The sequence below is a fragment of the Genypterus blacodes genome, unplaced genomic scaffold (assembly GCF_046128005.1).
Source record: "Genypterus blacodes isolate CSIRO-AG114 ecotype Tasmania unplaced genomic scaffold, CSIRO-AGI_Gbla_v1 ptg000076l_1, whole genome shotgun sequence".
Lineage (NCBI taxonomy): Eukaryota > Metazoa > Chordata > Actinopteri > Ophidiiformes > Ophidiidae > Genypterus > Genypterus blacodes.
This window is the reverse complement of record NW_027466885.1, coordinates 5,344,395-5,359,167: the sequence shown is the minus strand read 5'-3', so window position 1 is coordinate 5,359,167 and position 14,773 is coordinate 5,344,395. Positions and strand designations below refer to the sequence as shown.

At 45.8% G+C, this 14,773-nt stretch overlaps 1 protein-coding gene across 1 annotated transcript in view; it reads right to left on the bottom strand.

Annotated features, from left to right (window-relative positions):
- Window positions 1-14,175, bottom strand: part of LOC143006866 (RALY RNA binding protein like) — a 43,466-nt gene extending 29,291 nt beyond the window's left edge. Inside the window, exon 1 of the mRNA XM_076158199.1 lies at window positions 13,920-14,175. Within this exon, the coding sequence (XP_076014314.1) occupies window positions 13,920-14,175 (256 nt within the window). The remainder of the gene's footprint in view (window positions 1-13,919) is intronic.
- Window positions 14,176-14,773: the final 598 nt, after the last annotated feature.

The window sequence follows — 14,773 nt, the reverse complement described above, 5'->3', positions numbered from 1 at the left end:
CTGAGCAGGATCGCATTACTTTTGTCCCCCTGTGTCCCTCTGTGTCCCTCTGTTCTTAAAGAGGCCGGTGGGGGACAAAGTCACTCCAAAGATGTCTCCTTTTTATAGATGAGGAGGAGACTGGATGTCCTTCAACACCCAGAGAGACAAATCAGGAGAGGTAGTTTGGAATTTGTCCCAAGATTCTGTGTAGTTCAATATGCTGCATGCTTAGAGCCTAAATAAAGGAGCTGCAAACCCTCTATTATGAAATATTCATAGTGAGTATTCAGTCTATATTTGCTGCTTGACCTCTAAACTGTTTTAGGTAGTTGACCTTGAATGAATAATGAAACAATAAAATAAAATTTAAATGGAGGCTATTTAAAGCATTCTGAGAGCAATAAAAAATGATTTGTGCTGCAGGGGAGGGTTTGTAAATGTGATAGTAAGATGTGATGTGGTAGTAAAGTAATGAGAAGAAGAAAGTTTGTTTTAATAATTGAGCAAAAGCTGCTATCAATTTGTGTTCACATGCTGATGAGTTACATTTTTATACAGGAAAATCAAATCTGAAAACACTCAACATCAGTGACATCACATCTTTTACAGTGTACAGTAAAGTTGATGATGACGATGATGATGATGATGATCAAGTCAAGAGCTTTATTGGCAGCAATTGACTAAATTATAGAGAGAAGAAATCAACTAAACAGCAAAATCAATAAAACAAATCAAACATAATAAGGTAGGAAATGTGATGAAGTGATGAGATGAATATTACTGCAAATATATGAAGTTTCCAGGACTCTTAGTATCTATAAATGTATGAAACCTGTACATGGAAGCATATTGATAGTTGTAATTAGCCCTTTCTACCACAGTGTGGCGCCAGATGACCACAGAGGGACTTGCAGCCTTGAGCTGACACGTCTCCCCCTGATGTCATCATGCTCATCGGCCTCATGTATGAGTAGGTGGGACCTGACTGTGTCTTGACTCATCACTTCAAACCAAATTACGGTTTGATGATGAATTCGCTCGTCTTGGCCGAGGCTCAGATCTCTCAGCTGTCAGGAGGACTGAGCGTGTGTGTGCGGGGCGACGCAGGCGGCGCCATCTCGCCCCTGTTAGATCAGCTGCATAAATACAGACACAGCTCATTAATAATTCTGTCACACAGGTGGACGAAAGAGAGAAAGCGTGACACACTTTACTACTCGAGCACTGTGCGACCCAACTCATCAGCTGCGATGGCCCACATAGAATACCCAGAAACCTCAGCCTGCACTTCCTGTTTCACTCAGCGTGACCATGTTGCATGTGCATGATGGAGGCTTGGATCACAAGTTCAGGGCCAAAATTTGTATTAATAGTAGTATTATTATTACTCCCTATTGGATCTCAGAGAGGTTTCCTGCTTGGTGATGAAGACGAGTTTTGATTATGTATGAATGTATGTAGGGCTGAAAACATTTATAAGGCGGGAATTCTATGATGTGTGCTCATCGATAATAATAGATTTTTTGGGAGAAACATTGAACAAATCCTCCTTCAAAGATGCTGCTTCATTTTCTTTTTGATCCACTAAAAGTAAGTTTCCATCCCCCTTTTTGTGAGATCAATGAAGTTGTGTTGGATTCAGTGTCAGTCAAAATAATCAAATCGAATTGAATCCCAGAAGAAAATGAAAGAATTCCGATCCCTAAATAGTCAAATGCAATCGCTTTGGGGTAAGTCTTCCTAGGAAGGAGATATCAAGCGAGGTTGCCATCACAACTACAGAGTGTGTGGATGCGTTCACACACACACACACACACACACACAGCCCCCTCTGTGGAGTCATGGAAATGTGAAGGCTACTGTTTGATCTGATCACCAGCCTGTCAGAGGGGCAATTGCACACGCACACACACACACACACACACACACACACACACACACACACACACTCACACTCACACTCACGCTCACACCTATGGGCCATTTCGATGTTTCCACCAAACTACATCTATCCTGGTCTTGGTCTTGAACCATCTGCTCGGACACGTTTCCATCTCTTGTGATTCACACTCAGACCCGACATATGCAGGTCAGGCTGGAGGTCTCTGCCGCTCCGGTGGTCACGTTGCTTCTGCTTAAAGCCTGAAGCTGAGCCTGAAGAACCTCGCGATGGCAGATGGCGCATCCCCCCCCCAAACCGAGTTGCACAGTTCACCGTCAGCTATTCCTTATGCAAACTGTTCCTCTTGCAATAAACGTAACATCGTTAACCATCACGTTCTCCCCTGACCTTTATCAGGCGGCAGAGGAAACCAAGGCCGGACGGCGTCCTTCTGAGTCTGAGTCTGCATTCAACGCTAACAACAATATGCAATGATTCACCGCCTCTCAGACCTGCAGAGTAATTATGTGAGGAAACCTTGTGAATAAGAGGATGAGAGAATGAGGGAGAAAACTGAAGTGCTGCAAAGTAAAAAACACAATTCTCTAGCTACTATTTCTCAAGAGTAATTATTGTCCTTTGTCTGAGCTGGATGAAGAAGATCTCAGTGTCCTTCGTCAGAGCCTCAAAGAATGAAAGGTCCTCGATTTACAGCAATCTTTCTACACATGTATTACTATTACTGTACTGATACTGGAGTGTGTTTTACTGCCATTATTTTTGCTGTTTTTTTGTGTTTTGTAGACGATCAGAATTGAAAAAGTTCCGTCCTCCAGCATTGTGATTTTGCATCCTTCCGTCCGTCTCTTCCCCCTAGTGGACGTACCTACTTACAAAGGCAAGTATGTGAACAATAACGTGTCTGACATTGAAGTGTTGATGCCCTAACACAGAAAGGGTTTCTCTCTCTGTGTGTGTGTGTGTGTGTGAAGAAAAGGCAAAGAAGGCGACGAGGGAGCGAAGGTAAAAGCAGTTTGCCGGAAGGATGAGGTTCTGGGCCGGTGTTGTTTATTCTGTCCATCTTCATTCCGGGGCTCAACTCCCCGGCGAGTCTGTCAAAGTGATTCTTAATTCAGCCGCTAAGTGGGCGAGTCAGCCGGGGTCGAGCCGCTGAGCGCCTGCGAGCACGAGACCAACGGGACCACAAGGAACCCTCGGAGGCGGGGGCGCAGCAATTCTCACTGCACGCGTGATCGCAAAGTCACGAACCATTACTCGCACGATACGTCACCTTTTTTCCCGCCCCGGGGTCTCTCTCTTGTCGCGCAGCCCGAGGTGCGTATTGACAATTACGCCGGCGAATTAGCAGACAGACACGACTGGCTGGATCAATTATCATGGAGTGTAAAAGGGCAGGTTTTCCATTCTGGGGGTCTGCATGCAGGTCTGTTTGTGTAAAGGTCACGCTGCAGTGGGCCTCTGGGCGAGCACGGGTACATGCCTGGCATAAACATGTACAATAATACTCAGTCAGGAACACACACACACACACACCCAACCGCCACACACACACATATTGACTGGTTATCACTCAGGACCCGCTTAGGGCGTCATTAATCCTGCAAATAAACTCATTACAACACAGATGCTTATCGTGGTGAAAACAAGCCGCCTCACTCAACGCGCTCGTTTTGCAGTACAGTGAGGGTCGACTGATAAGTTGTGAGCACGAGCTGTGAGGGAAGCGAGCAACGCCTGCCCGCCTGCCCGCCTGCCCGCCTGCATATCTATGGTGCGTTCATGCTGTCGTAATTTAGAGTACGTACGGGCTCCAGAGACAAATTAGGGCCTCGGATTAGTAAAAGATGCATAAACATGGTGAGACTATACACACGCTGGTTTCCATCTATGACTGCGTTTTTTAGAGTTACATCTAATTATCTTCAACATTTCACCTCCCTAACAACAACTGTTTTAATTAAGCCGCATTTTTCTTGCTATTTATTTCTTTATTTTACAACCCGGCTCGACGCACCAGCGGGGAAATTAGGCGGCAATGTTTTGGACGGAGCTCCCAGACTCCGCCGGCCGACAGGCAGACCCCGAGTGCAGAGCGGGCAAACTGGAATTTGCAAAACGTTAATGGGGGAGTAAAAGCAAAAGCAAACAAAAGGGAAGAGACAATGTCAGCGAAAAAGACGTCTAGGGGGAAAGAAAACAAAGGCTGGAACGCGGAACCCGGTGAAACAAAGAGGCGACGAGATTTGATATTGTTGTTCCCAGACATAGTTTGAAGGAAATATCAATGGATGATACACACACACACACACGCACTCTCACTCCCCCGTTCTGAAGAACAATAAGAGCCTCTGTTTTCCTCTCTCACCGTCTGATGACTGCAAGCTTGATTGACTCATGACTGTTTACTGGATATTACCGTGACATTTCTCATTTGAGGCGTTACGCCGACGCAGAGGGAGCAGGGATCCATTGTTTTCCTCGCTAAACTGTTGCTGGGCGCCATGTTTGCATCGCGTAAAGATGAAATACTTACATGTCGTATTAATGAGGATACAGGTAATTAATCACAACCGCAGACGCCTACAGCTAAAGGACGCAGACACACTAGAACAAGTTGTATTCTGATTTAGGAGCACATGTATCCCCCCACCCGCTACAAACACACCCACCCCCACACACACATAACCAGTCATCCATTCCCCCATATGTTCACACACACACACACACACACACACACCGCCACACACACACAGCTTGGTCCCCGGTCCAGCTCAGTCAGCCCTGAGCTCGCCGCTCGGTGTTTCTCTGCCTCCTGAACCCGGGTTTCTAATCACAGAATTAGCGGCCGGCTTTCCTGCCAAAGCCCGCACAGTCTTCCATCTCACTTTGTCCACACTGTGGCTCGTGGCCCACCGAAGCTTTGTCAGAACATATGATATAGAGAGAGGCTGAAGGAGAGCCTGGCAGCCGGGGGGAAATGCATCTCTGTGATTACCTGGGTGGCTTTGTGTGCGTACAACCAGAAGACTGAACTTTACTACGGAGGTAAAGAAGCTGTTTGCCTGCTGCCCCGATATCTATAAATCTACAAATCTGCTCGGGTATGATAGAGAAAAGTCATTATCCCATTCTAACCTCTACCCTTTGTTGTATAGTAGGAGATAATAGCACCAAAATGACTCAGAAGGATCTTTAGTTCTACCTTTAAGCATTTTGTTCACCTCTGGATCACAGATTTGACCTTGAGCATTCATGATTCCAGAGCAAAGGGCCCAGTACATGTCTGTGCCCAGGGTCCGCCAATTCCCTACGTCCCCCCCAGCGCGCCCCCCCAGCGCGCACAGTGAAACACGTCCAGCAGTACAGGATGTGTTCTGATGAGTACATTCTTCACGTTACTGTACGACAGCGAGGCCGCGCACGCCTACGCCTAACGCTACAAATGCTCTAGTGGCACGCCGGGTCGGGCCGACTGTGGATTCAGCATCCAGTCTCTCACAGCGTGATTAATGAGCAACGAGACAGACAACTGGGGTGCATTCTAATCACCCGCAAGGACACGGGGAGGTACGGAGAGGAAGAAGAGGGGCAACGCCAGGCGCACGCAGAGGGAGGAAGAAAGAGCAATAGATGATGTATTGACATAACAATCCCACAGATCCCCATGTGCAAACACACGCTCGTGCTCACACACACTGAACAGTCTCAAACTCGCAGGGACCCACATGAAAGACACAAAGGGGCGCTTATGGGGGTTTGCCTTGGCAAAGCTCAGAGCGCTGGATCAGGAACGGATCGGCCTCATCCAGTTGCACGCGGCGGGCGCCAGCGAGGGCCTCCCAGAGTGCCTTTGAACCTTTCCCCCCCCCCGCCCCCTCTCCATCCTCAGAAGAAACCCACTGAGCTGTTCGGTTATCGCAGACATCGCTGGAATTATCCATGCAAATAAAGCCCACCAGCGAATACTAATGATGGACGCGACGGAGGGAATTAGAGGAACGGCAGCCAGGTGAGAAGATTGGGTTGGACAGACATCAGAGGAAAATCCCCTCGGTCACTAACTCGCCGTGTTATTCATCATCGGCCTGTGATGTTCGGTGCATTCAAGGAGTTATTTTCTCAGAGATTGTCGCAATTTTCTTGTTCCAATTTACTTGCTTACCTGTGTACCAATTTTCCCTCGGCATGTCTGGTCTTTATTTCTGCTTCAGTTAGTCATTTCCCTTCATTTTTAGCGGGACAGTCCCCGGCGTATATTCCTCCCTCTGCGACTCTGAGCGTCTTGCGTATAAGTCCAGAACAACCGCGTCGTGACATTACTCTCGAGTCTTAATATAGATGAGAAACAATGCGCCTCGCTCCACAGTTGGTCTCCTTGAAAAGGACATGCGGTATTTTTCTCCTTTTATTGTTTTCTCCTCCTGAAAGCGTCTACTTGCTCTTAGATGACGCATTCACTGACGCCGGCATTCTCTGCGCTGAGGCACAACAGGCTCGGCTCGGCTCCCATCGGGCCTTGATTGAACAAAAAATGCGATGCGATGATCAATACTTTCCTTCAACTTCACTGATGCTCGTCTGCTCGTCTTATCGCCTCAGTGTCTTCATCTTGAGAAAATGATTCTGTTGTCTTGGGAAAACAATAAATATTCTATTGAATAATCCTCTATCTTGCTGGAATATAAACAAATAAAATCAGCTGAGATTTGATTTTGAAATGGTTATTTTACATAAAGTGAATTCCTTATGAATACAGGGGCCTCTGTCGTAACTTTTCAAGTACCACTCGTTGTGCGTGTGCCGCAGTTTGAGAAACCCACATCACAACGGTTTGGCTTCAAATTGTACAAATTTCCCTCGAGTGCCAAATGAGTCAATAACAATCCCTTCCCGTAAGAGACGACAGAGGTTTGGATGTGTAGATATGACTTTTATACCAATGATGTACTCATATACAGCAGCACAATAGCCACAGGGACACAGGATAACAACTTAGAAATGTTATTCCACTGTGTCAACAATGTCTTAAATGCAATATGAGCCCACTTCTGAGCACTCCTGCCTGCTTGTTCTCCATCTGTCTCGCCTCCAATCTTCTCCTTCCCGGTATATGTGAGTTTCTGAGTCCTGTGCTGTTTGCTATGCATCATGTTGGCCCAAAACGACGATTGATTGCAGTGCCGCTGCCTTTGTAATCCGCTTAGGATGGATTTTGCATCTAAATCACTTTGTTATTTATGTGCCTAACTCTTGCCAATGCCAGTTGGAGGCAGTATGATTGGTGATCCATCACGCATTATCCTTCACTGTGGTCATTAATATTGTAATGTGATGGACCTTCACCATGAAACTTCCAGGTGGAATGCAGATCTGTGCTGGGAGGGTCGGCGGCTCAGACGCGACACACCAGACGGGAGATTATCAGGTGTGTTTGCTACCAGGCGGATCTCCAGAGATGGTCTCTCTCTCTCTCTCTCTCTCTCTCTCTCTCTCTCTCTCTCTCTCTCTCTCTCTCTCTCTCTCTCTCTCTCTCTCTCTCTCTCTCTCTCTCTCTCTCTCTCTCTCTCTCTCTCTCTCTCTCTCTCTCTCTCTCTCTCTCTCTCTCTCTCTCTCTCTCTCTCTCTCTCTCTCTCTCTCTCTCTCTCTCTCTCTCTCTCTCTCTCTCTCAGCACAGGGCCTTGTGCCTTCATAAGCCGCCTCTCTCTGTCTCCCTCTCTCTCAAAACTATGAATGATTTTATTCTTTGGTTGTCCTTTCCATCAGCGCTTCAGTCGCCACCTGCCAATTGCACAGCTCGCGCCTGCAGGCAGACACACGGCAGCGCTGTGTCGCATCAGGACACAGCAGAAGCACCGTGTTGACAGAGAGGCAAAAGTGTTACACATCACAATGTATTCAGGGCAAATACGTTTGTGGTTCAGGTTTGGTTCTAGAAACTGTGAGGCAACAATGATTTTGGGGTCTTTGGACAGCAAAACAAATTCCAATACAATCATGGTAGTGCTACAGAAGAATTATAAATGTATTAAATATGTTGTGGAATAACCTAAAGGAGCAATGAGCTTCATTAGAGAGCATTTGCAGTCATTTCGTCACAACAAACAGCATGTAAACACTCCTGATATACTGCCTGTCTGTGCCATAACATGCATTTATCTTCAACTGCAGTGTTTTGTAGTTTAATAAAGTATGCATGATAAGTTCTCAGTCAGACACATGAGGAATTGGGGGTAATATTTTTGTGAGAGTAATATGATTTCTTCTACGCCGTTGCACATTTGAGCTCAAAGTTTACAGTAACTTCAATGGCACCCAAGGGTGTGTGAGATGTACAGCATGGAGAAACTAGGCCAGCGTGCAGCAATTATGTTCCTGCTAGCTGCTCGGGACAGAAAAAAATGTCCCCAAAGTCTGCGAAGTATGTTTCAAAACTTTTACTCTGGCTGCAATATCCTCCATAGTAAATGTATATGTGGTTTAGATTCAGCACAGGCACGATCTGGAGGCTCGGTGCATGCTGGGACGGCTGAGGGCGTGAAGTCTGTCACTCTTTGTCTCCATGGCAGCACACTGAGCTCAGTGAAGGGTGAGACCACACAGACACTCAGCAGATCGATCTCTGTGGGTGAGGCTGGAGATGGCGCAGATGCATTTAAGTATCATGGATGCCAGTAATCATCATGTCACCTCATCAGGGGTGCGGGGGGGTTGGGCGGGGCTGCGGGGGTGCGGGATTCCCTCAGACAGCTTTTAGCCGCGGGGAAGGGAAACACACACACACACACACACACACAAACACGAGCGAGATGCAAACATTTACCGCCTAATGTGCACTGATGCCAAGACGAGGAGAAGACGACCTCAGATGCAACGTGTCCTCTCTCCACCCTGACTGACTGAGTGCTGCTTTCAGGGTCACCTATAGACATCAAAGACTCACTGAGATGGATGGAATGACATTGATTGCAGTGACAAATTGCTTACAGAGAAATAATTAAAAAAACATAATCTGTTGCCTTTGCCTGTAACCCTTTAAATCAAATGGTGAAGTTCTTCCAACAATTATCAAAAATATAGTTCAAACTGTTCTTATCACAAGTTTAAAAGAATAGTATTTTTGATAATGATACAAGTCCTTAAACTGTTATTTTTGCTCTCATGTACATACAAATATATACTTGTTAGTTAAGTCTATTGATTTATGCTTTAATTTATGACTTATTATCTGATCTGTTATTGTGAGTATTTATGAAACCTTTCCTTGTGATAGAACTATTAGCTTTCCTCTCAAAGAGCGACAACATGAGCACACTTTGGAGATTCAAGTGACCTTGCATCCTCCACATCCACAAGCAACAACGAGACACAAAAAGACCAAATTCATTATGTCCCCTATTGAAACCTCAGCGCCCTCATAATGTGAAGTGCTTTCAGCAAAAATGTCTTTATGCTCATATCGCTGAATGGCGTAAAGATGCAGCACTCAGTCTGTGCAGAATTGCATTGAATGTTCTGCTATTTAGTAGCACACCGCTGTGCTCACAAGCCTAGATGTGATCTTACGCACTCTTATTCATATTTGATAGGGTAATGGAGCATCCATTTTTCACTCAGCAGACTAGGCAGGAAAGCATCTGTGTTGTGTGTGTGTGTGTGTGTGTGTGTGTGCCAGCTGTGCTATTACAGAGTTTGTGCATTCGTTCATCAGCCGTGTTTCATCCATGTGCACAAACGCACCCGCTGACTGACTGCCTGACTGACAGCCTCTTCGGAGACGGTTGATGATCTTTGACACGTCACCGCAGACTGTTCGTCGCCGGCGGTTATGAGCGGCGTGAAGTTTGATCCGTCTGTCCGTAACGTTTTCCTCTCCTCTGTTGTGTGGGCGGTGTAAAATACGGACAGATTTGAACGCAGCGCAGCACAGAATCTTTCGAGTTACAGATGTCAACATTGGAAGTGCAATCAGCCTGCAGGTAATAACAGCTTAATGAGAGGTTTTTGAAGCAGGAAGGCAGATCCTAAGGGGTCATCCCTCATCTCTAAATCATCACGTGCCCGATTCATTTCATCGCCGTGGTGATATTGAAAACATCAGCTCTGGAGGATGAGATTGAGGCCGCTCCTAATAGTCAATTAAGGATGCATCTCCCAGCCATACGCCCACTACGCGACCTGTGGTTTGACTGATAACAACGAGAGAGCGATTGCCTCGTGGAAGGGGTCGGCGTGAAATGAGCTCCGGAGTAATGAAAATATTTGCGATGATGCCTCCTCGACCAAAAACAAGCAATCACACGTGACGCGTGAAGAGCAGAGAGTGGAATGATTTGCAGTGAACTTGTAAATAAATCACTGGTGTTATTGCGGCGGATACGGCAGAGCGCACGGCGATGCTGTTGCCTCTAACTGGAGGAGGTCAGGGTTTTAATAACTGACGTGTTTTTCTGTTTATGTGCTTATTAAAATATGCAAAGGATTCAATAACTAACTAATGGAGAGCTCCCAGAGCAGAAACACATTTGCGAAAACGAGGAAGAGTTCATCCTCGCTCGGCGTTAATGCTTTTCTTCTCATCGCCACGCCAGAGTAACAGCCACACAGAAAGGTCCACATTATGACCTTTGACTACCAAGAACTAAAACGTTTTACTTTAAGCAATGTTTTAATCTGAAAGGTTGAGGGGGAAGTCGAAGTTGTTAGAATTATTTATTACTTTATTGATATTTAACAAATCATTTATTAATTCACTATAGGTCAACTGAGTCTTTTAGCAAAATACATATTTATCTACTTCTCCTCTCCCTTGTTGCAGCACCACTGTGCACACAGAGTCAGAACAAGCTATTTTAGGTACTGTCCCTTTAAGTTGTGCTTTTTACGGGTTTACTCCGTTCTGATTGGCTGGGATGGAGCAGATGTTGGCCATGATGTCTTTAACGAGGCGCGTGGGCGAGTCGAAGTACTTACAGAAGCGGAACGTATGGATTTGTCTGACTCATTTCTACAGATGTGATCTCCCTGCTACATTATACTATAAACATAAGGAAGCATAACAAAAAAGTGAGGCATGTTCCATTTCAGTCATTAACAAGGAGGGAGGCAGTAGCTCAGTGGGTAGAGCTTCCGCTTGGGAACCGGAGGGTTGCCAGTTCGAGTCCCTGCCGAGGTGCCCCTGAGCAAGGCACCGAACCCTAAATTGCTCCCCCCTCTGCGAAGGGTGGTAATGTAATGTAAGTCGCTTTGGATAAAAGCGTCTGCCAAATGATCGTAATGTAATGTAATGTAACAAAGCATTCATCCACTACAATCATCCACTGGTGTGCGGCTATAAGGGTAAACAAACTGAAACACAGCCCTCATTCAGAAGTTACAATGAAGAAGAAATGAAAAGGCAAAACAAATCAGCGTATCACTGATCCATAAGCACTCATCCATCCTCTATATATATATATATGTTCTTATCCTTCTCCCTGTCCCAGCAGGATGCACCATGGACAGGTGCCCGGGTCCTCACAGGGCGTTTCCCGGAGTTTCTAATTCATCCTAACAAGTTTCAGGAGGTGAAAGTAAAACGAACGCAGACGCATCAACGGTCGCTCAATCTAAAAAGCATTATAATCGTATTTGCGGTCCAGTTTCCATCTCGGCTCTCACTTATATACGATCACTTTCTGTCCGACGGTGCTGCGGTCGTACTCAGCAACCCCCCCACCCCCCCCCGCCCCCCAAACATCACTCCACCATACCACTCAGGCCTCTCAGCAGATAGATGGATTTCAGAAGAGGTCGAGACGGTCGGTTTGATGCTACCAGGCTGATAAACGCCGTCTGGAAAAAAAAAGGCACACTGATAACCTGTCCTGTTGATGCAGAGGAGACAGGACAGTCTTAAAATTGTCCCCGTGTCGCTGGTCTTTGCGTCCTCCTTCTTCACTCCAAACATAAGCGATGATGCTCTCAGCTCAAGCTCATTAAAAAACAGAGTTAACAGTCTAGTGGGGGATATTATTTCCACTGCGTCGTGCCCTTGAAACTGAGTGTGTTTACCTGACTGGATTCGTTATCTTATATATATATATATATATATATATATATATATAGAAACATTTCCTCTCCGTCACCGCCAACTGTGACCGCAAAACCAGACCAGGAGCAGCCCCGAGGATGCTGCATAATGGAGTGGAGGCGTGCGAGGGCGGGTAAAAGAGATCAGCTCTCGTCTGGCGCCTTTCTGCCCGAGGACCAAACTCATTCCTGCTTAACCGTCCACCATGATGACACCGCATTCAGGGCCGCTCAGCCTCTGCAACCGGCCAAACTCGAAAAAAACACGCTTAGATTTGCACTAATGATGCACCGACACCCTTTGACCACCAGGCCCCACAAGGATTTTCTAATATTATGAGATGCCAGAGGTCCTTTTTCTTCATCCAGGTTTTGCTGCAACTCGTAGGCAGAAAGACCACGAAGATCAAATGTGAACCGGCAGCGTTTGCGTTAAATACGAATAAATTTGGCAAACAGGATTCCTTTTCTCATTCCGGGATATTAAGATCATAAGTCAACACGGGCAGCCTTTCCACCATCTAACAGCTCCTCAGGGATTTGATAATCACAGCTCCCCTTCTTCAGACACACACACACATCTTTGCTTGGCTGCCCTACATAACCACTTATTCGCAAAAGTCTGCTTCCATTACAGGTTTGCCGATTGCCGCCTTATCGACTCGCCACAAGATCCACCTCTAGCGATCATAGAAACACTTTTTTTCTCCACGTTTTTCCAACTTCAAACAAATGCAAAACACAGATCAATGCAAAAGCCCCGGAGACAGAACTGATGAACTACATGTTCCAGATTAAAGGGTCACAGATGGTCTGAGTGAGGCGTCGTAATGATTGTTGACCATAATCTGCGATCCAAATCTGAACTTAATTGCAGAACTTGACTCTTATATCACTCTTAAATTGATTAATCTGTTGAAATCACTTCCCCACTTTGGTTTCTGATGCTGTTGATGAATAGAAAACATTGGAATCCATTTCAGCTCTCTGTTGCTATTGTGTCATTGAACACACTGAGCGAAAAACAGGCCATTATGTCTCTTGGGCAGGAAGGACATGAGTTTCCCTTAAAGGATGCATCTCTATAGTTGCAAACCTGACAAAAGTTCTTTGCATATTCTCTCTCTACTAAGTTAAACGATAGAAAAGAACCCTCGACGACTGCACACAGTTATGAGTTTCTAAGTCTGTTCTCAATCAAGGTCTGTTGTGTATACCGAGCAGCAGGAAACAGAAGGTGTGTGTGCGTGTGTGTGTGTGTGAAGGCACTCTGCTGCATCTTTACAATTCATCTCAAGGCTCAGCAGCAACGCAACGACGTACCATTCACACCAGCGCTCCTACACTCCCTCTGAAAAGGTCACAGGCAAAGGCAAATTGCTGCAGGTGAAGTCGGACCCTGCACAAACACACAAACGCTCTCCTTCCTCCCCCAACCAGCTCCCCCCACTCCCCCTTTACGCTGATGATGTCGTGATATTTCCTGAAATGGTCCAGAAAAAGGAAACCTCATGAATCACATTTAGTTCGTTCTCCACAGCGAAGGCGACAACATTTCACACTGAACGGCTGCAGAAATCAAGCTTGCACAGCATGAGTGGGGCAGAAAGACATCACAGCTGCACCTCATGCTGCTGGAACATCGAGAGTCGTACAGACTTTGAGATACTTTTGCAAATTGCTCCCTGATGAATGTTAAAAATCAAACTTTTCAGCGGTGGAATTAAGGAGTTAATGCAGTCAGTGGGGGATTTTCTCCAAAACATTATGACAACAAACAGAGACACTGGAGCGATTAAGAGCCGAGGAAACCTGAGGCGTTACGTGTCTCCTAAGAGAGACAATCCATTCCTCAGGCAAACAATGGGATTTAACTCAACATTCAAGTAGGAAAGTTCCTGCAGCTGGTGTGTGAATTCTGCAAGTACTTCTACAACTAATTCTTCGGAAAAGGAAGATCACTCACCGAGAGGCTGTCCGGCAATGACGCGAGCGTTTTCTCCCGCCACAGCCGCCCGGGCGTTCCTCTCGTTCAGGTACTGTACGAAGGCGTAACCCTTGTGGACGGAGCAGCCCACGATCTTGCCGTACTTGGCGAAGATGACCTCTATGTCGGTCTTCTTGACGATGGCTGTGTTGAGGTTGCCGATAAAGACTCTGGAGTTGAGGGACCGCGGGTCATTCTTGTTGGTCACGTTGCTGGTCTGGGTTTTACCAGTCATTCTCCTCCGGTTGCCCTCCTGGGACACAGACAGAGGGAGGGACAGGAGCTTTAGAGGCCAAATGCAGCTTATTCCGGCCCTGAAGAGAAGACAGGGTTAGTACCTGACTGTGACTCCTGGATAGGCACCATAAGCCCATGTATTATATGTGATTTCAAAATAAAGGCTGAACTAAATCAAATCAGTCCTTTCACCTGTGACAGTTCATTGAAGTCACCTGTGTACCTGTGTAGGGGAGGGGGAGGGGCTTAAGTTACAAGACTTCATGATGTGACCTGATTATTTAAGGGCCAAAATGATAGACTGATGTATTCATGCTGTAGAGTCAAAAGTAATTAATCTACCAAATTCATTTTTAGACAGGTGTTTTTGATGAATTTTGCCTTAACTTAAATCAACTCTAAATCTTAAACAAGACAAATACTTAACAAATATAAACCATAAATATAAAAAAAAAACCCTGAAATAGTTGATTCTAAATAAAAGTTGAAGAAACCCAACAATATGAATTGGAAAAATAATTTTGACATAAATTCAATTTTAACCTCAAAAGTCTAGGAAAGAATCTTGGTTCCAATAATGTATGTCGCATTCAATT